Source organism: Talpa occidentalis, unplaced genomic scaffold (genome assembly GCF_014898055.3).
Source record: "Talpa occidentalis isolate TD23 unplaced genomic scaffold, MPIMG_talOcc4v2.1 talOcc4.15, whole genome shotgun sequence".
Lineage (NCBI taxonomy): Eukaryota > Metazoa > Chordata > Mammalia > Eulipotyphla > Talpidae > Talpa > Talpa occidentalis.
In genome coordinates this window covers 60,280,801-60,308,620 of record NW_023601543.1, presented here as the reverse complement: position 1 = coordinate 60,308,620, position 27,820 = coordinate 60,280,801, and the positions used below count along the sequence as shown (strand labels likewise).

The 27,820-nt window shown below is 37.6% G+C and overlaps 1 protein-coding gene across 1 annotated transcript in view; it reads right to left on the bottom strand.

Annotated features, from left to right (window-relative positions):
- The window catches only part of EFHC2 (EF-hand domain containing 2), a 189,754-nt gene that overhangs the window by 148,245 nt on the left and 13,689 nt on the right, over nucleotides 1-27,820 (bottom strand). Inside the window, exon 2 of the mRNA XM_037511680.2 lies at nucleotides 8,575-8,763. Coding sequence (XP_037367577.1) covers nucleotides 8,575-8,763 — 189 coding nt within the window. The remainder of the gene's footprint in view (nucleotides 1-8,574; nucleotides 8,764-27,820) is intronic.

Genomic DNA, 27,820 nt, shown 5'->3' with positions numbered 1-27,820 from the left:
AACATTTTATATTTTAAGCTAAACAGGAGAACACAGGATGGATTCCAAAGAAATTAAAATTCTGATTAAACATAAACGAACCTAAATGAAATTTTCTAGAACCCAGATGATGATGTTATAAAAACTGGGTTGAGAATAACTGGAATATAAACACCAGAGTAGTCTGTTACTGTGAGTAGTTCAGAAAAACAAAAAATAAGATACAACTAAAAACAGGCACTTACTTATCACCTTTCCCCCTAAAAGATAATTAAGTGAATTTGCTAAAATAGAAAGGCCATGATAAAATCTCTTATTTAAATAGAAAACATTTTTAAAGTACTCTGATACCCACATTATAAATGGTACAGTGGGGAAAAATAGGATGAACAAAGGCATCCATAGTTTAATGGCTACTTTTTAGAACTCACCAGTATTAATGGCAGCATCTCCAAACTTACTCTTCTGGAATACACCAGAATTGATGCCAAATACAAATGCAAGAACCCTGCAAGTGATGGACTGTCCCAGATTTTGCTTCCCTTCCCATATAAACATGGCCCGCTCACCCCATGTAAGAAACTAAGCCAAGTCTTAGGCAAAGGAAGAAAGTTAGTTTTTCATGACTACCTACTATGCTAGGCACTTGACATACATTCTGCAGCTGATGCTCACAGCAGATGAGGGAATTGAGACCAAGAGAGGTTAAAAAAACAGCCAAGATGAAATAGGCAATGAATGATAAATACAAATTCTGAACCAATCTTTCTGAATGAGAAGGCTTGCTCTCTACAACAAAGAGCCTCCCATTAGGGGGTTTTGTAGGAGGATCAGCTCCCAAAGGACACCCCATCTGCTATACAGGATTCATTTGAAACAACACTCCCCTTAGGAAGATGCGTGTACCCTCAGTCCAACCCTTGGGGTAAAGGGAAGGGAAAAGACCCTGGCAATAATATTATAATTGTTACTATTGTGTCTCCCCTCTACATCCCCTCTTTTTCTTTTCTAAGAAGAAAAGTCACCAACTGCAATGCCTGAAACAGGAAGACAAAGGAGGGAAGGAACATAAAGTTACTCAAGGCACTCAAATCTTAGAGCCCAAACAGTAAACCAGATTCCAGAGAAGACACACTTAACAATTGTTTATATGAAGTTCAATAATCCACAAAACTATGGTGAGAGAAATGTATAGCTTTCATAGTACTATAAACTAAGGGGGAAATGCAAAAAACTAGTGAAAACAAACAAGCTCTGCAAGATTAGTATTACATCAATGTCCATTTCCTGGTTTTGATCATGTACTATGGTTATGTGAGATGTTATCATTGGGGAAAGCTGGGGCCAGAGTGCACAAGAAATATCTTGTGCCATTTTATGAGTTCTTATAACATCTAAATTATTTCAAAAGTATTTCCTTTAAAAAAGAACACAGATAGGGCCTCCTTGGTAGCATAAGGGGTTAAGTACAGCACTGTGAAGCTATCTGCAGCCTCTGCAGCATGAGTTCAATCCCCGGCCAGGGAGCTACCCACATGGCGCAGCAGACCTCTCCTGTCTCGCCCGCTGCTCCCCTCAGCAGTGTATTTCAGTCAGTCTGCCTGTTCTGCTCCCTACTCTGTCTCAGTGAATCCTCACACCCTCCCACACCTCTGGCCTGTACCCCAGTTCTTATATGCATAAATAAATAAATCTTTAAAAAAAGAACACAGATAATATAGTCAGTATTTGCACTATCACCAACTATCAGTGTTACAAAGGGGTGAGTTTATTATAGGACAGAGACCTGAAAACAATTGAGGAAGGTAAGCAATTTTTTTTTAATGTTTCCAGTAAACCTGCCACTGGTTTGAATTCAAAAAGGGAAAGTTCATAAAAGAAACATGACTCTATAGACTAAAATTTCAGAACAAAATATAAATCTCCTTAAAATGTAAGTCAACAAATCAACTACTAATTATCAGTTCCTCATTTTGTGAACCTAAATGTTACATATAACAAAGATTCTCTGTTCCAAAGAAAAAACCTATGTTCACAGGTGACAACCTAAAGCGGCAGCAAGAAGGCAGCCACCTGCAAGCCAAGGAGAGATCTTGGGGGAAACCAACCCTACCAGCTCCTTGGTCTTAGACTTCCACCCTCCACAGCTGTGAGAAAATAAATTTCTGTGGTTTAAAGCACCGAGGCTGTGGTATTTTGTTACAGCAGTCCTAGCAAACATATATTAAACTATTATTTATATACCATAAAATACACCTCTTGTACAGATAGTTTAACAACCTTCTATATATTTATAGAATTGTGCAATCATGACCGAAATCCAGATGAGAATCTTTCCATCACCATCTCCCACCCCAAGTTCCCTCTCTCATCACCAGCCAACACACTGATCTGCTTTCTGATATTTGTCTTCGCTAGGATTTCATATAGGTGGAATCATACAATATGAAGTCCTCTGTGTCTGCTTTCTCTCACTTAATACGTTCTTGAGGTTCATCCATGTTTTAATATATGTTATTTTTATTGCTGCATAATTTCCATTGTATAGCTGTACCACATGTTTGTTTATTCATTCATCTGTTGATGGACAATTAGATTGTTCCTTGCTTTGGGGCTATTGTGAATAATGCTCTTCTAAATGTTTACATACAAGTTTTTGTGTGAACATCTTTTAATTTCTCTTAGAAAGACACATAGGAGTGGAATTACCGAGTTGTGCCATAAATATATGTTTAACTATTTAGGAAATTGCCACTGTCTTCTAAAACCAGGAATGCATGAAAGTTCCAGTTTTTCCACACGCTCCCCAAAATTTGCCATTTTTAAATTATAACCATTCTAATGGGTGTGTAGTGGTAGGTATCTACTCAAGTTTAAGTTCAAAGAGATAATTCTAACTTTGAACTAATGAGAATAAGCTACAGATTTAGTTACTAATTAAAAAGGTTAGGCATAAAGTGAGGGTCTTCAAATTTTGTCTAATAGCTAAAATTTTAGAAATTCAGGGAGGAAGAAGTCTCTCTTCTTTAGTAAGAGACTCATTTATCAATTTCACGCTTTTTATTCCAGAAACATTTATTCTAAATTAGTGGGCTGTTTTTTATTAAACGACTTTTGAATTTCAAAAGATTGAGAAAGTCATTCTGTATGATGAAACTAGAAACCTTATCAATTTAACATAAATTTAAAGGACGTAACTTTGGGTTTTGAGCTTAGTGATAAATTCAGAATGCATAGTTGGGAATTTGGGGCATAACGTGTGATTTCTGGCAAGTCATTTGCTTTTCTCTCTAATGCTAAATAGCTGAAGATTTATGTAATTGTGATATAAAACATGGACCTTAAATGACAATGTATTGCCATTACATCATGGCATCATTATACCTCTTGGTATCTTTTATGAAATGATTCCAATAGTATTCAGATAATCTGAAAATTACATAAACCTATGGAAATTTTTTCATTTGAAATTTTGGGTATAGTTTAAATGTGTAATATCTGACACATTTCTCAGTTATCTTAAAAACTTTAATTGCTTTTTACTTTTACCTTAAAATTTTTCATTGCATCTTACTTTTTCAAACACTGATTATATTTTATAACATTCCTAACTGGTGTTAGGCAAAACTTCAAGAACCTGTATTCATGTTGTGTTGTACTTTGCTAATCATGTGAAATGCACTTGATTGCTCCTTCTTCCCCTGCAGGAAAATTAAAATTTTTGATTGGTACTGGGTGAGAAAAAAGAAAAGCAGCTATCAGCTGGACTAGGCATTACTACAAGTTGGGCTGGCAGCCACAGCTAGGCCTTAGTGTTCTCCTTTCAGAGAATACCAACCTCAGACAAGGGCGCTCTGTGACCATGATAGAGTATGCCATAAGCAAGACAACACCATAACCACATCTGAACAGACCATGAACACTGAACAAATCACAAAATGCCAGACATCGCCTTCTCAAAATCTCAGACCTCCCTGGCTCATAGCAGTAATCGCTGCTTCTTTTCAATTACAGCAGCAGCCTCTTTCTGCTCTCACTGTAAATGAGATTTATTAAGATACCCCATCATAGAAGTACCCCTGCTTCCTCACAGCATCTAATGCAGAGCAAGGCCCCACTTCCTTCAGCCTTCCCCAAAAGTACCTAGCACAAGTCGAAATCTTATAATTAGTCTTTTCTAACACCTGCTTAGTGAGAGATCCCACAGCGTCTCAGGGTGCATTTTCCCTCACTGCATTGAGTAATAAACCAACTTGTTCAATTAAAAAAAAGTCAAGGTGACCCAAGAGATCAAATTATATTTTTAAAAATGTGTTTTTATATTGTTCAAAACATAGAGGTTCACATAAATAATCAGCTCACCACAAAACCAATGTCAATAAACGTAGTTATTAAAATTCTAATTCTGTGGTCAGTAGTTTTGCTTACAATTATTGTTTATAATAGATGGAAAAAATAAATATTTTAAATGCATTCATACCCCGTAAGATAACTTTCACCCTGCCACTTGTAATAGAATCATTTGCAAAATAGCAAATAAATTAGCTACCTAGGAACCATTGACAAATGAAATGAAAGCATGATTGTAGTCTATGTAAATGGTGTTCAACATCCAGATAAAAGTCATATAAAAACATTCAGTCATCTGAGTATTTCTAACTATTCTGACTTTATAAAAGCAGCTATATAGTCACAGACTACGAAATCCCACATTTCAGTTAATAATGAAGCAGTAGCTACCTATGAAATTAAAAAAGCTGCAGGTCAGGAGATCCAGGGCCTGGGTTCAGTTCTAGAATGAACAAGTTGAATTTAACTGTAATCAAGTCTGGCATCTATTGCTATAGGCCAAAGGGCATTAGAGATCAGCTAGCCAAGGCCCACTTCACAGTCAAGGTGACTGAGGCTCACAGAGGCAAAGTGAAGGTGGTCACGGCAAGGCCATCCTCCAACACTCAGCCTCAGAATCTGGCCCCCACCCCACCTCTTGAGAATGATTCCTCACTTATAGAGTGAGAATAATCATTCACATTTGCTTCATCCTCAAGGAGGTGCTGTGATGATGACTGATGACTGGAACTAATTGGTGTGAGTATGTACTTGTTTGTGTATAAATGAATTTAATGAAATGTCTTTGGGGCTTGGGTGACTTATCAGGCAAAATTATGTTTGGCTATTTGCATAAATTCCCTCAATACTGGAAGGATTTTAAGCAAGTAAGACTATTACTCAATAGAAGCATTATTGGCATTTTAGGTAGAACATTCTCCCCAGTGTGGAACTGCCCTCCCCACATTGCAAGATGTAACATACAAGGTTGGCCCTCAGGTACTCAACAGCAGCAGCACCTCTTGGTCAGGGCTGGCCCTAGAGGTGATTTTAAATACCAAAATTGATGCAAAAAAAATCCATAATGAACAAAAATATCAAAATGTCAAAATGTTAAATAAAATGGGATCAGCAGTACTGATTTCTCCTTTTGCCTCAGGCTCCAATATAGGTTAGCATGGCAAAGTTACTGATTCGCTCTTCCATTAAAAGGTTGCTATTTTTTTTGTACATCATGAATTTTTAACACTAATTTTTCTTTATTAAAGGTATTTCATTAAAAGATTATCTTGCTTATTATTGAATTTTGGAATGCCCCTTAAATTCTGCAGCCAAGGCAAGTGCCTTACTTCACCCCAGTCCAAGTCTGCTCCCAGTCATTGCAACAACCCCAAAACACCTCCACATATTTCCAAAGGCCTCTCTGGGTTAAAAAGCTCTGAAATAGCGGGGCTGACTTTTCTCATATAAGAAGAAGTCCAGAGAGAGGCAGCCAGGGCCTGAAACGGTGACTCATAATGCCAGTAGGACCATAGATTCCCTTATCTCTTCTGTGCTCACAAGATGGCTGCTGTATCCCAAGATGTTAGGTCCTAATTTCAGGCAGGAAAAACAGACCAGCTTAGCCTGACTCTACTATAAAAATAACCTTTCTAGGAGCCCCACCTCAACAGTCTCAGTCTGTATATAACATTGGCCAGAAGTGAGTCACATGGCTGGTCCAGCTGCAAGAAGACAGAGAGGTGAGCAATTTTAACTGAGCACACCTCCCACCTGGATAAAATTGGTGGTCTGCCCTTAAGAGTGAAGGGGAGAGTAAATAAAGGAAAAATGCTAGACATGTCTGCAATGGAGTCCATGCAGGATAACAAATGCTGGCTCTTTTCAGTGATTGTAAATAGCATCTTCTTTGCTTGCAATCTGATGGCCTGCCTGCACAGAACATTTTGATGGTCACTTTTAGAATTATGCATAAAAATTGGAATTCTGTCTTAAGTTCCATTTCGTAACAGCAGAGGCTGAAACAGGGATTTAGGTGCATGTGATTTATTAAGGGCGCAGTCTTGGGGAAAACCTTGTAAGCCAGTGAGGGGAACAGCAAAGGGAAAGGGATGAGCTGAGAAACACCGTGTTCTCACTGGGAGTTTTGCCTTGGGCTGACACACAAAGGGCTATGAACCCAAATCATAGCCCCTTAAGGAAGCTTGATAAATCAGTTGGCCATAGGCCACCCCCTCTTGGCAGAAAGGAGCCAGCGTAAGCATCCAGGCTTCTCTGAGTGACATAACTCCCATCAGTCAAGAGCAACGCTCGATAGAGGTTTACAGGGGTGAGCTGTATGCCAAAGCACTTGCCACAGCTGGGGGATAAGAGTGCCACCCTTAACATAGATCTGGGTGGGTATCAAGAACATCAACCTCAATTATTAATTCTGATACACTTTCCAAAGAATTGCTGTTACTTCTGCTTTTAATTGTTTGAAAGTGAAACCCTAGATATATTACTATGATTAAAAGCTATTGGAAAAGCCAGAATGAGTTGAAAATGTTTCATTTTTAAGAAAAATGATTAACAGGTGTTGACTTGTTTTGTTAAGCCACAAATGTAGAAAGTGTTTTATAATTTGCTTTGGGTATTACCCAGGATCCAGTCTGTAGTTCACAATCTCATCAGAGCACGTAAATATTTAATAGTCTTAGTGTCTCATTTAAAGCTCAATGAATATTTAATTGAAGTTGACCAACAAAATAACTAAAAGAATTATGTTGCATTTAGTTAGACCTAAAATGAGTAAGCTCTTCATTTTCTCAAGTAGTTTGAAGCTAAAATTATTCCAAGTTCATGAAATATTCTACATAATTTTATAAGTAATTAAAGGGCTGCAAATACAGGCTTGAAAGGCACATATTAAACATTGAGAAAAACGAAATAAAATGAATTTTCAACTTTAAATACAAGAGAATAAATATATTATGGCCTAGAACATTACTTAATCAGTAGTGGATCAGTTTAAAATATTGCCAATACACTCTTCTTGATACAAGAAGTAAAAATAGAATTTTTCCTTAGGCCCTTACAAGTTAAACATTTTAGAATGATGATGTACAAATACCTATAAGATTGATGTTAACAGGAAACCATGCATGATCCACCCAAGTAAGTCAACCCAGAAATTGTTTCTGAACTCTGGGTCCAGAACTCAGTCAGGTACTGAAAATAATCAAAAACAGAAAAAGATTGGCCCATGGTCAAAGTAGAGATGGTTTCCCAGGAAAGAAGCGTCCCTGCAGTCTGTTAGATCTTCATAAGTGTCAGAACTGGGTTTCAAAAAAAAAAAATGTGTACTCTATTTGATCGACCCTCACACAGATGGCATGGGATGTGTCACTTCTGTCAAATTTGAAAACATTTTAATTGGAATCAAAGTATTGCCAACCAATCTGTGTTAAGGTTCTTAAAAACCACCTGGTAAACTGAGCACACTAAAATTTGAATTCTTTATCTAGTCCAGAATTAATTTGTAAACCAGGTCCTAAATAATCTAATAACAAGTCCTGTTTGGAGAACGGAATATGAGGCCACGACACAGGGCTGTTGGCTAAACAGAGCATATATCCATATAGCTTCCAACTGAGAAATAACTGGTCACCTTAGGTATTTTTTGCTTTGACCTTAGACCCTTTTTAAAATATTCAAATGAATCACCTTCTTTAATCATTAATATGCCAGTACAGGTGTGAGTGTGCATGATATATACATTAAAAAGTTCAGACTCTTGTCTAATAATGGTACTTCTTTCCTTCATTCCTACAATTCCTGACATGTTACCCTTTGCTTCTCAGGGGGGAATCACAATTAGTATGGAGAAGAGAAAAGACGAGAAAGCATCTCTCTGTTGCTATTTAATGCCCCATTCAGAATCAAACAAAATTATTTAGTAAATGGCAACTCATGAAGCAAAAGTGACAGTTTACCAAACGCTTAATGTCCATAGCAGGACAAATGATCCTGTCTAGGGGAGGAAGACGAGAAAAACGTTGAAAGCATTAACCATGAGCAATCTGGCTTCTGCAACCAATGTGCCTGGTCAGAAACAGGAGCAGAAATAACTTTTCCTTGTTAAGGGTACTTTTGTTCTTGAATATATCTTTTCAGTAGAACTAGCTTTAACATTTACATGGAGGACTCTTATTTTCTCAAATAGATTGACTATTGAGTACATGTAACATTTTATGACTGCATTTCTCCCAATGTCATGTGATTTACCTGTTTATCAAAAGCTACCCAGGATGGTGCAGCACTTCCTTGTCCTTTAGGAAATGCACTATACTTCGATTTCATCTTTTGCCCCAAGAGCCGTTCTCCACCTATGCCAGGTTTGTCTTCATTCAACAGCATCCTGACATTATTGCAAAAGTCCCAATGGTGAGGTTTATGGAACTTCTCCCTTCCCATCTGTGAACACAGGAGACAAAATAAAATGGTCAAAGTTACTCTGACTTTTAAATCTGTTTTCAAAGGTAAACACATTTCCCATTATTTATTTTTTTCCCATTACAAAACGCATGTTAGAGTGGCAAGTAATTATTATTTTTTTAATTTAAATTTTATTTTTATATTCCCCTTACAATTACAACCCCCTTATTTTGGCCCAAATCCCTCCTTTCCCCACCCCAGCCCCCCCCATCGAGTGTCTGTGATTCATAGTTGTTTGTTGATTTTGATATTTTCTTTCTTATAGTTATTCTTTTTCCTGGTCCCTTATTTAAGTTTTCTAGATTCCTGCTATGAGTGAGACCATCCGGTATTTTTCTTTTTCTTTCTGGCTTATTTCGCTGAGCATGATCCCTTCCTGCGCCATCCATGTTGCTGCAAATAATTATAATGAATCTTTATCCACAAAGTTTGGTCACATGTTCAATGCAACTCCTTTTAACAAATTCAAAACTTTGAAAAGCAATAAAAATAACCCCACTGTGCCATGCTATTTAAAACATTTAAAAATAACTATTACTGCAAGTGAACATTTAGAACATTAGCTTGCTAATTCATCTATTCTACTTATTTGCCAAAAAATTCAAATGGGGGGAGGAGCTCCTCTACTTCAGAGTAAAAATGTTAACAGTTTTCCCACAAAAGCCTAAACATTATTGTCACCAAAATAGTGAATAAAGTCTTTTCCTCAATAAAATCAAAGTCATAGAAAGTTCCTCAGACTTGACATTCTCCTCCTTGTTGAGGAACTTTTGTCCTTCTCCTTCCTCACCCTCTCTCATCCTGAATGGGAATCTGGGCAGAGAGGGAAAAGCACAGATAATGTTTCCAAGGGTTGGTGAGGATATGGGTCAATATCGCCTTGCAAGCCCTGTTGGTATGAAAGTAAAGCAGAAAAATCCTTCTGAGGAAAGATATGGCAATACCTTGCAAAGTGGAAGGTTCCCATCATATATGCTGGATAACCCAGCAAGTTCACTCCTTTTTCTGACCCTGTGCACAGGAGCTATGTACCAAACTGTCACAGCAGAGTTTATGAGAGTAAAAAACAGAAAATATAAATGTCAATCAAGAGTGGCCAAGATATTTCAACAACTGGGTTATCTTTATAAAAGGTAATATTAATACACAGGTCTAAAATTACATCTACCCATATGGAAAAGTCTCAAAAAAATGTCAAGCAAAAGCAAATACATAGTAAGTAGAAAGCACACAACATCTGGTCACTCCACACATAGAAGGCTTGAAAATATTTTAAAATGTATTACTTATGGATAATACAGACAAGTAAATGATAAACAGCAAATTCAAGATAATTTAATGTCAGTGATGATATAATAAACATCACATAACAAACACCAATGTACCCCTCTGCCCTGCATAAAAAATAAGATATTTGTTCTTCCCTCAAGCGACCTTAGGTGGTCTCCAAAAATGGTTTGCCACTTGTTTGACCCCAAAAACCTACAAAGTGATGCAAATCAAGAGGTTCAAATCTTTGTGTTCAAAAATCTCCATGAAACTGCCTGGGCCATCAAGTGAGTGCATATCTCAAAAGCCACCCAGTATGTGAAGGCGCGCACTGTCCAGAAGCCGAGTCTGCCATTTGCCGGCACAGTGGTAGAGGCCTTGGGTGGGCTGTGGCCAAGCAGTGGGACTGGAACAGGTCAATGGCTCAATAAGAGAGCGGAATTTTTACTGCACATGCTTTACAATGCAGAGAGTAGTGCCCAACTTTGGGGTTTAGATGCAGATCCTCTGGTTGCCGAGCACATCCAGGTGAACAAAACCCCTCAAGTGCATCCCGGAACCTACAGAGCCGGTGGGCTCCCCCTGCCTTGCTGAGATGATCCTTACTGAAAAAGAGCAGATTGTTCCTACAACAGAATAGGAGGTTGTACAGAAAGAAAATATACCCAGGAGAAACTGAAGAAGCAAAAACGTATGGCCTGTCAGTGCAGCATAAAATAAACACAAATATAAATCAACTGATCAATCATTTTGGATACAGGTGAAGCCCTCTCTTGGCGTACATGCCACTGTCTCCTTTTCTAGAGGTAAACATTATCCTAAACTTGCTACCTGAACTTGGACACTTTGCCAGGGCACTATTAATTTTTTCTAAAGATTTATTTATTTTTGCATACAAGATCTGGGGTGCAGGCCAGAGATTCAGGGGGTGAGAGGATTCACCAGAGACAGTGGGGAGCAGAACAGGCAGATCTACTGAAATACACTGCTGAGGGGAGCAGTGGACCAGACAGGAGAGGTCTGCAAGCGGGCTAGCTCCCTGGCCTGTGATCGAACTCATGCTGCAGTGGCTGTCGATAGCTTCATAGTGCTGAGACTTAACCCCTTGCACCACCAGGGAGGCAGTGGCAATAGTCTTTTGCAAAGCATGTTATCCAGGCAGGGAATTCTGAAAGGGGGGTCAAAAAGACTGTTTCCTCTTACAGTGAGGGCATAGGGCAGAGCAGGGAAGAATGTAAGCAGCCTCACACAGCAGGGGCAAGGGTCGGGGCAGGGCAGCAACACTAGTTGCCCTAGAGTAGACAAGTTAGCCCAGCTGACAAGCCAAGGAAGGGAAGCTAGAGGCAGTGGTAAGGACGGTGAGCTGTGTAGCCTGGCTCTGTCCCTAAAAGCACCCATCGACAGCACCTCCACCAAATCCACCCACTCACCACCCCCCCCAGACACACACATACACTTGTGTTACCACCACTCAGTCAGTCCCATATCACAAGATAGCAAAGCAAAAGTTAAAAATGAATGATTGAAAAATGCTGAATTCTGTAACAACGTCCCCTTTGGCATAGGGTGTAGAGGTCCTGTGAGGAAATGGACACTGTCTTGGGTAGGGAGAAACAGGCTGAAAAAGAGAAGAGAGGAAAGGCTAGTGTGCTCTGGGCAGGTTACAAGTGATACACTGCAGCTCAGTTAACAGGAGCAAGGGAGGGGCGAGTCTAATAAAAAGAGCAAGTTCAAGTTTGGAAGGAGAGTGAGATAGACTAGAATAGGTAAGGAGATTTATGTTTTGCAAAGTCACAAATTTAAATACTATATTCATCTGAAACTCCTCGAGCAAGGATAAAATATAATGAAATACCATCTTGGGGGGGGAATGTTCTGGCAGGACTGAGAACCATTTTGTAGCCATCAGAATGGCAAGAATTAGAAAGCTGGATAATATCAAAGGTTGGAGAGGATGTGAGGAAACAGAAATGTTTTGCTGGTGGGAGAGTTAACTGTCAGTCTGGGAAGCAATGTGGTACTACCTGACAAAATTAGGGATGCGTATTCCCCTTGATTCAAGAACCTAACTCCTGGATACACAGGTCAGAAAATCTCCCATGTAGCCAATAAATGGATATGTATGAGAAAGTGGCATGGTATTTGAAGAAGCTGGAGGCAACCTACATGTCTTAACCATTGATAGAATGGTTAAGAAATATGATTTAATGGATAAATACATTATGGTAGATATTCATTTCACTGCTTAGAAGCAATATACCAGATGTTAGCTCAAGCTGCCCTAACAAAGTCCCACACACTGGGTGGCTGAAACAACAGTTTATTTCTCACAGTTCCAGATATTAGGAAGTCCAAGAATAAAAGTGCTGACCAATTCAGCTGTCCAGTAAAAAAAGGTTCTCTTCTTGGCTTTCAGACTGTCACTTCTCACTGTGTCTTCACGTGGTGTATGTGGGGGGGGGAGGGAGGGAGGGAGGAGGGAGGGAGAGAGAGAGAGAGAGAGAATGAGAATACAGGCTCTCTGGCAATAATACTAATCTCATCAGGGGGTTTCCCCTCTCATGACCTCATCTAAAACCTAATTACATTCCAAGGTCTCAAGCCCAAATACCATCATATCAGGGGTTAGGGCTTCAACATGAATTTGAGGAAATACAATTCAATACACAGCATCAGAGATACATAAAGCAACCCAGGCAGATCCTTAAAAATACTGTTGAGTGAAAAATGATATCTATAGCACACAACATCATTTACATATTTTAAAAAAACACCAAAGACAGTGCTTCATATTTGACAAGGACACAGACATTTGAGAATATTCATCAAAAATATTGGCACGAAAGCCTATTTAAGTGGAGAGGGAATTATTAGAGATCAGGAATGAAGAGAAATAAACATACATAAAACAAGAGAGAGAACTGGCCCAGATCAATGCTGATACTATGCCAGAAATGGAGGAATATAATTAATTTACCTCTCTGCCTCTCTGCACCTGAAATTTTTTAAATGATGGATTGGAATAAGAAGAGGCAGGCAGACTAGGCAAGCTGCTAATACATCTGAGCAGGCACAAGATCAGAAAGGTCTACATAAGAGATAATGGGGATGGGAAGGAAGGAACATTCTAGAGGACAGAGATCCTCAAACTATATGAAGGGCAAATTTGTCTACCCAAATTATATCAGACTGAAACTTTTATAACATACAATAAAAATTATAAGAAATTAAAATATACAAAAAAGAACTTTAAAGCCCACTGATCACACCCTTCGATGTGATGGCAAAGTCAAATTGCTATTTAAGTTTCTAAATTCTCCCGATGTCACAGACACACACACACACACACACACACACACACACACACACACACACGATACCTTGAGCAGCACTACTTTGTGTCCAGTGGACACCAAGAAACCAATGGCCATGTTTGCATGTGTTAAGAAAGAAAGAACAATAGAAGGAGAATCGAAAGTTCCATGTTGACTTTACTTCCACTTTGGAAGGATGGAGGTTTGGGGAAGAGGAGGAAAGGTAATAGGGGGGTGAAGTACTTCCATCACCTGACTCCTTAGCCCACATATCGTTACAGCACAATGCGGGTCTTGTCATTTCTGAAATTTCTAAGGGAGACTGAAGCAATGGATTGAACCTGAAGAGCCCTCAAAAAGGCTAGCCCTTTCTTTCTTGGTCACCATCACAACAGCAAGGAGAAGAAAATGCTCTGGAAGAAATAAGGAGCAGATAAGTGTATCTGCTGCTTCCCCCTACACCCACACCCACACACACTCCTATGAACTTTTGTCAGCACATTTTTGTCTAGCTAGTGACAATGACTAAGAATATGACAAAGGCTTTTTATTTTAAAAATAAAATCCACCAATGCTTTGAAAGTTGATGATAAACCACAAAATACAAAATTCACAAGGCAGTTCTATCAAGTTCCTGCTAAATTGAGGAGAAATTTCTCTACCTAAAGAATATTAGCTAGTACGTGTTCTATATTTCTAACTCTTTTGTTAAAGAAAATAAAATCAGCTAGACCTAATCCTTAAAAAGAATGCTTCCAGCATAAAAGTAACTATTATTAAAACCTTTCCAAAACATTTAGATTGAGAGTTGTTAACATAGATTCAAACAGAAAACACACACTTTTTTAAAGTTCAGTAATATAAATTTTTACTGTTATTTTTATAAGCACAAATACAAAACCATTTCTGCAATATCAGCATATTAGCTTGAAATTTCAATTCAAACTTCTATTCCTTAGAAACTAATTAGTTTGGATTGAGAGTTTCTTTGGCATGATGTAAAAGTCCATAGGGCACCTATTTCAAATGTTCCCCCAACATTCTCATTCTCTATTTCTCTCTCTCTCTCTCTCTCTCTCTCTCTCTCTCTCTCTCTCTCTCTCTCTCTCACACACACACACACACACACACACACACACACACACACACTTGAAATTTGCCATTATGATCTCTTAGGTTGTGTGTCAACACACCCTCTGCCTTAGTGACAGTGAAATAGTACTCAGTCTCAGTCCAAAGAAATTAGGCAAATGTCTCAGCAAGTGAGAATGTCAGAAACATACTATCTCCAGATCCAATGTTCCTTGGCAGCTCATCCCCGGTTCCCAGACCACTTATGACACCACTGTCGGAAAAGCAGCATCCAAATCCAGACTCTTCTTGCTGTTTCACATCAAATTTGTAGCTGATACTACTACCCTTCCCTTATTGTTAGAAATTGGAAAAGCAATTTTATCACATGCTTATATTGATTAATGAATAATCAATCAGTTGTCAGGGTTACTACAGAAACCATAAAGCTAACACAAACTGACAAGCAGACTACAGTCATCAGCATCAGAAATTTTTGATCCATTTATAATCTCTCTTTCTGAGCTCCAGCACTTCAGTCCCTTTGTTTTTTCTAAGCTGCACTCCAAAGCCTAGATGCTTGACAACCAATTGACAAAGGGAAGAAGTGTGAGAGGTTTGCTAAGAATCTGACAGCTCACTAAGGCCACTGAGAGGCAGACAACTCTCTTTACAGATGTGAATATCACTCCTGTAGACATAATAGCTAATATATGTTGTACTGTTCTAAGTACTTTAGAAACATAAAATTGTTTTAATTCTCAGAGCAAATCTCTCAGTGCACCTTATCATTATCCCCATTTTATAAATGGTGATACTGAGGCACAAGGAATTTAAGTCATTTGTCCAAGGTTATTCAATTAGTATAAGTGGTGAATGCAAAATGCAAATCCAAATAAGGGGGAGGTGCAATTGTATGGGGAATATAACCATAATGAAAATGCATACATTGTGCAAAGATGAAAAATGATGTAAGAATTATATAAAATAAAATATTAAACAAAAAACAAAATGCAAATCCAATGCCTGACCTCTTAGGTTAAGAGTAACAGACTTCACATTAAGCCAACAGTGTTGAATTAGTACATTTTCTTTTGACAAAAATAACAATGAAAATGACCACTAGACCTGGAGGGAGGAAACAGGTGAGATAATTAGACCTAAACTAAATTCCTTAGAAGCAGGGCAGGTATTAGAAGACAGTGCTATAGAAACACTTTACAGTCATCAGCAGTTACTGGAAATTTGGGGATTGGAGTCAGTCAATATTCAATATTTCAATATTTATTAATAACAATTGCTTTCCTAACTACTTTTTGAGATTAATGGCAAATAAGACATAGAATTTCTTAAAATCATGCCTGTCTGATCACGTTTGGAACTAGTTTACTTCAATTACATGAATAGTTTTTTTTTTCTCCTTGCATCTCATATGTATTTTTTAAAAATTCATGTTCTCTTTTCTTATTTTCTGTACTTTTATAGAGAAAAAGAAGTCATTCAGCAGATACTATGAACATCCCAGAGAAAATAACAACAAAATTGCCTCGGGTATCGTGGGAGCTTAGAGCTCAGGGCCATAAGAGCATGAAAGCTACCATTACTTATTAATAAAGCTAAATCACTCAAAAAGAAATCCCAGATGTGAAAATAAAAGTGATGCCAAAGAAAACTTCAAACATTTTAAAGATAATTTTCCTCCTTCCAAATCTAACCCAGGAAAGTGTTCTCATGATTCTTAGCCATCACCTCAACACAACAATATGATACATTATATATATTTAATAATGTATTTAAATCAGTAGAGTGGAAAAATTTAAATCAATAAGATCTAAAGAGATGTGCAATCCTTCCTCAGAAGACTGATTTTTTTTCCTATAAATAATTCAACTCAAAGCACCAATCAATAAAAAGAATTCTAAAAACTCCCTCCAAAGTCAGCTAAAACCACTGACTCATTGCAACTGATTAGGACATCCATTCCCAAATTCTTTCTCTCTTGCCAGTCTCCATTTAAAAATGAGAAAAGTCTAAACACTCCACTTGTTTCCTTGGCCTCCTTTTCAGAAATCTGTTCTAGGATTCTGGGAAAGGTTTTTGTCCTCTTAAGCCAAGGAACAAATGCAAGTGATGCTACCCCTAGTTCAACTCTTCTTGCCCTGAAATGTACACATGACGCCTGGAGCTGTAGCAGCCAGGACAGGATCATGGGAAGGAAGGAGGGGAACTCTGTAGAGATGCTAGCTCAAAGTTGCGCCTTTAAATGTATGTCAGCAGCCACATACCTCCAGACTTCCTGCTTAGTGGGAAAAAAAAAAGTCCCTTCTTGTTTAAACCTCTATTGGTCAGGTATTCCATTCCTCACAATAGGAAACATCATAAACTAATACATTTAAGTCTCTAACAGCTGTACTTTACTGCTATTTTTTTACGGAATAAGATTACTAAGTGATCCAAAGGCTAATTTTCTCCTTTCATTGAGAAAAAGAAGTATCTTCTCAAACTTTCAGCACAACAAATATTAGTAAAATTTATCACCTTCACTGACATAAGGGATATATTTGAGATTCATTTTAGAATTTATAGAGAAAGACAATTGGTTCTACTAATAAGACTAGAAGAATAGAAAAACTAAAGGCAGCTGTGAGTTGTATCACATGGACAATGTATCTGGAGATAGAAACCAGGAGTTTCTGATCTGGACCAGTACTTTCCTTATGGATATCTATGGCTATCATGGAAGAAAGTCTACTTTGGGGTAAACCCAGGGAGCTATTCCTGGAATGGAGGTTCATAAATGTGCGCGTGAAGGGGAAGTAGGCTGAAGTGAGTTCCTAGTGACACCCAAGTTTAGCACTCCTGTGATAACACACTGGCTTTAGCATAATCTGATGCAAGCTGACAATCAAAGAAGATGGCACCAGAAAATAATGCATGCAAGAGAGTAAGCACTCTCCTACCTTATGATCGGTCATACCATTAGATCACTTCATGATGAGTCCTTTCTATTAAAATATAAACCCACTTTACACTTTAATATTCATATTACAATAGCCATCAACAAAGTTATATGGGTAGGGCACTTGAATAACTGTTAGTGTATGGGCCAATCATAGCATATTTATCAACTTGACCATTTTCTGTCATATAGGTCCCTGTTTTTTTTCCAATGTAGAAATGCTTTGTTTTTTAGTCTTTATGGATCCTTTCATACAAGTGGTTATTGTAAATTGAATAAAAATATTGTGCTAAAATGTGCCCATGGGTCCTAAAAAGCATATTAAAAGGAAAATTTCCATTAAATTGAATCAAGAAATTATAAAAAAGCACAGAGATGGTATAAAAGTTAGTGGATTGGTATGAGAATTTGATTTTGTCTACCTACTGCATTAGCAAACTCTAAGTGATCTTAAAAGAACCTTTTCCTATTTAAGTTACTTTGTAATTTCATCCTTTCAATGTCAATAAAAATTAAATTCTCAATATTTTTGTCTAACAATATAAATCACAGTTTTATATAAGCTTAGTTTGGTGCTGAAAATTCAAAATTATGCCGTCTTAGAACAAATTACATAATAGGGTAGTATTAGTTCACATTAGAATGTTTTTACTATTTGATTGTATGTGTACGGGGGTTTATTATACAACAGTCCTATCATCTATCTGATTTGCCCCTCCAGCAAAGAGCCTATAGGTTTTAGGGACCATGACCCACTCATGGTAACAACTATGGATTCAAAACTCCCAGGTCAGAACACAGGGGTAAGATACAAGAGCAGTATAGCTTTTAACTATACTTGGTGAACTGCTAGAGACTGTTAGGGACAGAGGCAGCTTTGTCACATAGCTGAGGGTGACAATGGATGATAGAAGCTCAGAGGTGGGAAGAAGTGATGAGTGTGCAGTTGTGCTAAGTGTTTTAGGAATAGAATCTAAACATCTACATCAACAGTTCCTGCTCCCAGAGGGGCAAGGATTGAAACAAAAATTATAACATAATCTGATACTCATGACAATATTTAAAAGTGGGAAAGTTATAGGGAGCTAAATGGGAGTGAAGTTCCCACACTTCACTGGAAGTAGTAAAACACTGATAGCAATAGACCATGGTCTACAAAAGTCATATACATTATGACACAGACATTGCAATATCCGCAACAACCACTATGAAAACTATACAAAGAGATAATGATAAAACAACAAATCCATCAGAAAATGAAATAAACTTAAATGTATATGCACCAAAAAACAGACCCTCAGAATATGTGAAGCAAAATGGATAGAACTGAAAGGAGAAATAGACAAATCCACCAATTATAGTTGGACTAGCCTCAACAACCAACACAGGCAATCAACAGAACCTACTTAACAGATACACAACACTCTACCCAACAGTGGCAGAACACATACTTTTTAAGTGTGCATGGAACATTCACCAAGACAGATTATACTCTGCACCATAAAAGAAACAACAGATGTGAAAGAACTGAAATCATACAGAGTATATTCTCTGATGACAATGGAATCAAACTGAAAATCAAAAACAGAAAGATAACAGGAAAAATCTCCGAATACTTAGAATTAAACATGCTTCTATATAGTCTATGAGTTAAAGAGAAAATCTCAAAATAAATAAAAGGAATGAAAATAGAAATATAACAGTTGTAAATATATATATATATATATATATATATATCCACAGCCATTTAAAAAAATGATGAGGGACACTTTGACCAATTTTATACACATAAATTTGCAACATAGAAAAAAATGGAGAAAAGTCTCCAACCCACAAATTTCCAAAACTCAATGAAGAAAAAAATAATGTGAATAGTCCCATAACGTTTAAAGAACCTAAATCTTTAATAAAAAGCCAAAATCAAATCCCCATGCCTACCTGGCTTTACTGGTGAATTTTATAAAATATTTAAACAGGAATTAACACTAATTTTATGCAATCTCTTCCAGAAAATTTGAAAAGTAGGAAATTCTTCCCAATTCATTTTATTGATATCAAAATCAGATAAAACAGTTCAAAAAGGAAAACTACAGACAACTATCTCACATGATCATAGATGTAAAAATCCTCTTCTCATTATCAGCAAATTGATTCCAGCAACATATAAAGAGAATTTTATATATTACCAAATACAATTTACTTAACATTCAAAAAAAAAATCAATGTAATCTACTCCATATCATCAAGTAAAGAAGAAAACTCAAATAACATATTACTTGATATAGGAAAAAGCATTTAACAAAACGCATTGACAACACCTATTCTCAACAATTTGGAAACAGAGAGGAACACACGATAAAGAGTGTTTACCTACAGTAAACATTATACTTATTAAACTAAATGTTCTTCTCCTAAGATCAGGAACAAGGCAAGAATGTCTGTTTTCATCACTCAACATATTATTAGAAGTTCTACTTGATGCAATAAGGCAAGAAAAATTAATTAAGAGGCACACAGATTAGAAAGGAATAGAACAATCTCTATTTGTAAGTGTCTGTAGAAAAAAATAATCCCATAGAATATAGCCCAAAAAAATCCTAAAACTAGTAATTGCGTTCAGCAGGGTCACAGTATATAAGAGCAAAACACAAAAGTCAACCACACTTCTCTATACTAACAATGAACATGCAAAAATGAAATGTAAAACTAGTGTAAACACTGACAGCTTTTCCTTTTGTAATGCAAGTGACTGACAAATTCTGATGCCTGAGGCATCTACTTCAAAGAGGGCTAATACTGCCAGCCACATGACTAGATTAAGAACCTGGCTGCCCCCTGCACTGAGGCGCCTTTTAAAAATAGGTCCTGTTAGACTTAACTGACCAATTGGGCTACTTACAATTGTTCAATGTTCTTTTTCTTAATTTCTCTTCCTGCTTTAAACTACTGCTTTTAAGTTTTAAATTCAACAATAAAGAGTGAGCTAGTGAAACCCTAAATACCGCCTCCCACCTTTGACCCCAATAAAAGCAGGACAGACAACAGGCCTGTGTGCAAGAGTTCCACTTTTCTCTCTCCCTCTCTCCCCTGCTCCTCTACCCCCACACTTGTAACCTCAATGTGTGGCCCAGGTGTGCTGTGTAACTTGCAGGTGTTATAAGTGATAAACCTCTATGTTTTTCAAAGTTTCATTATGGTTATTGCTGAAGGGCCTCTTGTAATCATAATATAAATCGTAAGGACCTGTCCAGCCACAATCTTGGTTATTGACAGGCTTAAACAGGTACAAAGCAAAAACACAATGTTACTCACAATCACTACAAAGAAAATGAAATAAAATTAAAAAAAATCATGTACAAGATTGGTAAGCTGAAAATTACAAAATATTGATAAAAAATAAAAGATGACCCAAAGAAATGGAGAGACATAGCTTGTTCATGGAATGGAAGACATGACATAGTAAAGATGTCAATTCTCTCTGTTTTCATCTAGAGGTTCAGTGCAATTTCTAGCAAAATCCTACAAAAGTTATTTGTACACATAGATCAGTTTATTCTAAATTCTAAAGCCCTAGACAAAGAAGAATCTTGACAAAGAAGTGGGAGGAAGCATTATATCTGATAAGGTTTACTATATTAAAAAAATAAAAACTGTGGCAGTGGCAGAGGGTTAGACACATAGATCAATGGAAGAAAATAGAGAACACAGGGAAGAAACCCACACAAAGATGTTCAAATGATTTTTTACAAAGGTGCAAAAGCAATTCAATGGGGGAAGAATAGCTGTTTTAACAAATGGTGCTGGAATAATTGGACATACATCTATTCAAAATAAAATGATTCATGACCTGAATTTCACATTTATTCAAAAATTAAACTCATAATGATTCACAGACTTAAATATAAAATGTAAAACTATAAAAATTTCAGGTAAATACATAGTAGAAAATCTTTAGGATTTAAGACTGGATAGACTGTCTTAGACTTGACACCAAAAGCCCAGTCCATAAAAGGAAAATTTGATAAATTGGACCTCATCAAAATTATAATTTTTTTTTGCTCTGCAAAAGATAGTTAATAGAATGAAAAGACAAATTACAGACTGGTGAAAAATATGTGCAAATTACATTTTAGGCAAAGGGCTAGTAGCTAGAACACAAAGAATTCTGAAAACTCCGCAGGATAAATAAAATCCAATTAGAAATGGGCAAAAGACATAATCACCAAGGCAGTTATATAGATAGCAAATAAGCACATGAAAAGATATTCATTAGCCATCAGAGAAATGCCACCTACACCCACAATGAGATATCACTGCACACTTATCAGAAGGCCAAAATAAAAAACAGTGACAACATTAAATGCTGAGCAGAATGTGGAGAAACTGGCTCACTTATACACTGCAGCTGGGAATGTGAAATGGTATATTCATAGGCAAAAATGTTTGGTATTTTGAGGTTTTTTTAAAAAAATTATTTTTATTTATTTATGCATATAAGAACTGGGGTGCAGGCCAGAGGTTCAGGGATGAGAGGATTCACCAGAGAGTGGGGAACAGAACAGGCAGATCTACTGAAATACACTGCTGAGAGGAGAAGCGGGCGAGACGGGAGAGGTCTGCTGCGCCATGTGGGTAGCTCCCTTGCCGGGGATTGAACTTATGCCTCAGTGGCTGGTGATAACTTAATAGCAGTGAGACTTTAACCCTGCACACCAGGGAGGCCCTGGTTTTGAGTTTTTAATAAAACTAAACATTCAATTATCATATGATCCAGCAATTGCTCTCTTGAGTGCTTATCCCAGAAAATGAAAACGCATGTCCACACAAAACCTGTATATGTATCTTCATAGTGACGTTATTCATAACAACCAAAAAAAGTCCTTCTGCTAGTAAAAGGTTAAAAATTTTGGCACATACATAAAATACTACTCAGCAATAAAAGTGAATGAACAGTTGATACATGCAACCTAGATAAATCTCCAGGGAACTGTGCCAAGTGGGAAAAAAAACAATCCCAAGAAAAAGAAACTTTATGATTCCATTTATGTAACATTTTTGAAGTAATAAAATTTTAGAAATGGAGAACAGATAAGCGGTTGCCAGGAGTTAGAGATGTGTGTGTACAGGGGTGGTGATGAGAAGGGGGTTATAAAAACTTCGTATTTTTGTATCTTTGTAACTTGGGGTTCATAACCTATACAAGTCATGAACTGTATAGACTAAATACACTCACACATGAATACAAGCAAAATGAGGGAAATTTCCATAAAATCAGTGGCATGTATTATGTCAATACCTGGTGTAGTGCAGGACCAGCACAGGGCAGGTTCTCTATGACCCAAGCAGACGGGGTAAAGAAGGACAGTCCTAGAGCTCTTGGTGGTTTTTTCAGGCTTTATTTTACATTTTACTAGGTGCACAGCAGGCGGGAGGGGGGGTGGGTTGTTTCTGGGAGGCTGGCAGGCCTCCCAGCCGCCAGCAAATCTTCACTCACTCTGGGCTCTCTGACGTTCTCTCGTGTCCTTGTTCTCTGCTCCTTTCACTCTCTCCTTCTGGTGGTCTCCTTCGCTCTACGGTTCCACTCTCTCTGCTCTACTGGCGTCCCTGTGACACCGCCATTATGAGCCCAGTCTCAGCCCAGGTGTACCCACTTACGCATTCCCACACCCAACTCCAGGTGTCCGCCTTCAGGCATGCATTCAGGACCACAAGATCCATTATCAATCCTAATGGTGGGAGGGCAGAAAAGCCTGACACTTTACCTTACTCTACACCTGCGTACAGTATTGTACTATAGTTTTGCTAAAAGTTTCCACTTGCTCTTAGCCAAAAGGCTGAGAACCACTAAAAGCTTCTGATAGGAAACTGAGTAAAGGGCAAACAGGATCTCTCCATATTATTTCTTATAATTGCATGTGAATTTATAATTATCTCAATTTCATTTCAGTTAACAAAAAAAAAAAAAAAAAAACAGAAAGGAAGGTCTGACTTCCTTGGGCACCAGAAGAGGTTTCACTCAGATATTAAGTGTGAATTTGAACACAGATGAATAATAAATGGTATAACTCATAGAAATGAGACGGAAGGCTTCCCTGGTGGCACAAGGGGTTAAAGCACAGTACTGTGAAACTACCCGCAGCTTCTGCAGCAGTTTGATGCTACCCACATGGCGCAGCAGACCTCTCCTGCCTCGCCCACTGCTCCCCTCAGCAGTGTATTTCAGTCAGTCTGCCTGTTCTGTTCCCCACTCTGTCTCTGGTGAATCCTCTCACCATCCCCCCACACCTCTGGCCTGTACCCCAGTTCTTTTTTTTAATAAATTATTTTATTTTATATAATTCTTACATCATTTTTCATTTTTTGCATAATGTATGCATTTTCATTTTGGTTATATTCCCCATACAATTCCCACCCCCTTTTTCTGACCCTAATCCCTCTTCTTCTCCACCCCCCCCACTGTAGTGTGTCTCTGGTCTATAGTTGCTTGTTGACTTTTGATTTTTACTTTATCGTAATTAGTCTTTTTCCTGGTCCCTTATTTAGGTTTTCTAGATTCCTGCTATGAGTGAGACCATCCGGTATTTTTCTTTTTCTTTCTGGCTTATTTCGCTGAGCATGATCCCTTCCAGTTCCATCCATGCTGCTGCAAATAGCATGAGTTGTTCTTTTTTGATTGCTGAGTAATATTCCATTGTGTATATGTACCACATCTTCTTGATCCAGTCATCTATTTTTTGTACCCCAGTTCTTGTATGCATAAATAAATACATCATTAAGAAAAAGACATGAGATGGAAATAACTCCAAAACTGATAAATATCTGTTTCAGTCTAGTTGGACAACATATTTCAATTTACCAAACTCATGTGAAGAAGAAAAGCTTTGGTAAAGGCAGTGCAATTAACCATTAAGTTGAGTGAACTGACCTGACCTCCCACCAAACCCTCGCAGCTGTGACCATTCCCTCCTGCGGGATGCCAACCACCTAGTTAGCAAGGCAAACAATTTGTTTGACCTTGGACTAGACAAGCTGGTCACTTCATCACAGTAGATTTGCCAGACTGAATTAAGGTACACTGGGGCCTGGCTAATGAGGGAGGGAGAATATCCACTTCCCATTCCCTTTGCTCTGGGGGAACTTCACCCCCAAGAAGTTGGCTCTTCCTTTTCTACACCTGTAGGAACATGATAAACTCAGGTAAAGAAAGCCCTTCATATTTGCACTATTGTACATCTGGAATTGTGTTGCTGGGATACTGGTCTCCTAAGGGGTCCTGCTTGATGAAAGCTGGGAGAAAAATCTGCTGTTTCCAGAAAAAGTCAAACTTGATGCCAACAAGGAAGAGAGAAATATCCCTCAGCATGGCACAACAGACCACAGAGAGGCTTTGAGTCACAATTCGCATAGTGAAATCTTCATGCTATCTTGGATGTTTTGTGTAAGCCATGCATCCTGAGAGGCTTATGACCTATTTAAAATACAAAAGCAAATGACTTTCTCCCTTCTTTATATTTGCCATTGCTAAAATAGGAATTATTTTGTTCCACAGTTAAGAGTGAGGGACATAAGCGAGAAGCTAATTCCAGAGACAATTCTCCCAAGCTGTGTTTATCCCCATCCAGTTTTTAGACATGGCTGCTATGAGTAGTCAATCGACAGGCACATATTAAAGCACCTCTCCTAGGTAAGGAAGGCTCTTAGAGCATAGAGGGTACCCAAAGAACAAACACAGTTTCTCTATCAGGAATGCCACAATCACACATAAATAACACAAAACATAATACAGGAAACAAGATATCAAATGAGTGGTCTGGACAATATGAGTGTCCAGAGTTACGCAGACAAGAGATGGTTTCTGCTGCAATGACTGGGGAAGACTAATGAAGAGGGGGTTAGAGCCAAGTTTTGAGAGAATGCTAGAATCTGGAATGAGAAGAAGAAAAGATAAGAGAATGCTGTCAGGGAAGAGGGCAATAATTTAGTGGAAAAGTCCAAAACACATTCAAAGGACAGACAGTGATCATGTTAGTTTAACTGGAGTATTAGGTTTGTTTTCCATCATGAACAAAGATGATTGTTAAAAAAATAGTATGGCTTGAATCTTTTACATTGATGATGTACTCTTTTGTTACTTGTATAATTAAAAAATACAAAGATTTTTACAGAAACACTTTTTTTAAAGTGTGGATATAGATATAAATATAGAGATATCGATATAGATATAGATATAGAGTCCTTTTCCCTCCCTCTAATTCCTGTTTGGCTTCAACGTGGTTATGAGTAGTTTTGATGTCTGGAACTGAGGCAACCATCTTCCAACCATGAAGTCACAAGTCCAAGAAAAAAAAAGGCCAACACTCTGAAGATGGTAGAGAGGAGAGAAAAAATGATTGAGTCTATTATGACATTATTAGCCTCTACCTAAATCTGAAAATGCCACACCTCTACAATTCTTATATCATGAGACAATTAAGTCACTGTTAGTTGGGTATCATATTACTTAAAACCAAAAGTATCCTAAGTGACACAGCTATAAAATTCAGGACAGAATGCAAAAGTGACCAACATTGGGTGTTTGATCCCTGAAAAGTGACTCTAATCTCTGAACGCCAAATTTATATATCATAAAGTTCACCCATTTAATATAAACAATTCAGTGTAATTTACTATAATTACAAAGCTGTACAACTATCACCATAATCTAATTTTAGAATACTTAATCATCTCAACAAGATTCCCCATTCCCATGAGCAGTCATTCTCCATTTCCTCCCTGAGTCCACATAGGTCTAGGCAAACACTAATATACTTTAAATCTCTATCGATTGCCTGTTCTGTACATTTCATATAAATGGGATATGGGTTCATACAATATGTGGTCTTTTGCATACTGTTTGTACTATGGTGCTTTTGAGATTCATCCCTCTTGTAGCATGTATCAGTACTTCATTCCATCTTATGCTAGTCAGAGAAAGGATTTGGCAGATATACCTAATGAGATATCTCATTATGGTTTTAATATGCCTTTCTTTAAAGACTAATGTTGAGCATCCTTTTCAAGCTTCTATTGGCTATTTGTATAGTTTCTTTGGAGAAATATCTATTCAGATCCTTTGCTCATTTTTAAATTATATTATCTTTTTATTGCTAAGTATTTGGGTGCTTTACAGACACTGAATATAGTCACTCTTCAGAGACAGTATGGTAAAAAATATTTGCAAAGCCTGTAAGTTATCTTTTCACTTTTTTTAATGATATCTTCTCAAGCACAATTTTGGTCATTTTTTGCAGCATTATTTGTAATAGATAAAGACTGAAAGTAATGCAATTGTACATCAAGAGAGGATGGGTTGAATAAACTATGGTACATGATGTACATGATGGAGTACTATATAGCTGTAAATGGAATGTACATTCCATTGGAATTGTTATGGCAACTTCCCAGAGAAATCAGGTGACACTCAGAGCAGTTGGAGAGAGATTTATTTGTCACACCTGTGGGCTCAGTGGGATAGCTCCCAAAAAGCCTTAGCCCCAAACTGCAGGAATGGTAAGGTTTTATACACTTTGTATACAGAAGCTTATCACCCATCTATTATAGACTTTCTTTATTGTTTTGGGAAGAATCCAAGCAGCAGACTTAGCAACTTCCTGTTTCAGAATGAGAAAAGCTCTACATACTACTATGGAGGAAGATACACTGTTAAAAGGAGAAAGGAATGTGCAGAGTACGCTATGATTTATTTAACATGAGACCATATGAATATATTTAAGTTTGTTGTTTTAAAAGCTAAAATCCTCAGTATATATACACAATGGAAAACTATTCAGACATAAAAAAGATGAAATCCTGCCATTTGTAACAAGATGGATAGACTGAGAAGGTGTTTGCTTAGTGAAAAAAGTCAGGTGGAGAAAGAAAAAGACCATATGACTTCACCCATGTGGTACATAAACAAAATGTGGGGCCTCCCTCGTGGTGCAAGGGGTTAAGTCTCAGCACTCTGAAGCTATTGGCAGCCACTGCAGCATGAATTCGGCCAGGGGAGATACCCACATGGCACAGCAGACCTCCCCTGTCTCCCCTGCTGTTTTTCCTCATCAGTGTATTTCAGTCAATCCACCTGTTCTGCTCCCCACTCTGTCTCTGGTGAATCCTCTCAACCCCCGCCACCTCTGGCCTACACGCCAGCTCTTGTATGCATAAATAAATAAATCTTTAAAAATACATAAAAGAATCAAAATGAATGATCCAAATAAAAAGCAAAAATAAATTTTTAAATTATAAGATCAAATGAGATATTACCACAAGGGAAGGGGGAAAGGGAGAGTAAGTAAATTGGGTAAAAGGGGTCAATTGTATGATGAAGTATAGAATTAGACTTTCAGTGATGAACATAATGTACAGATACTTATTATGATAA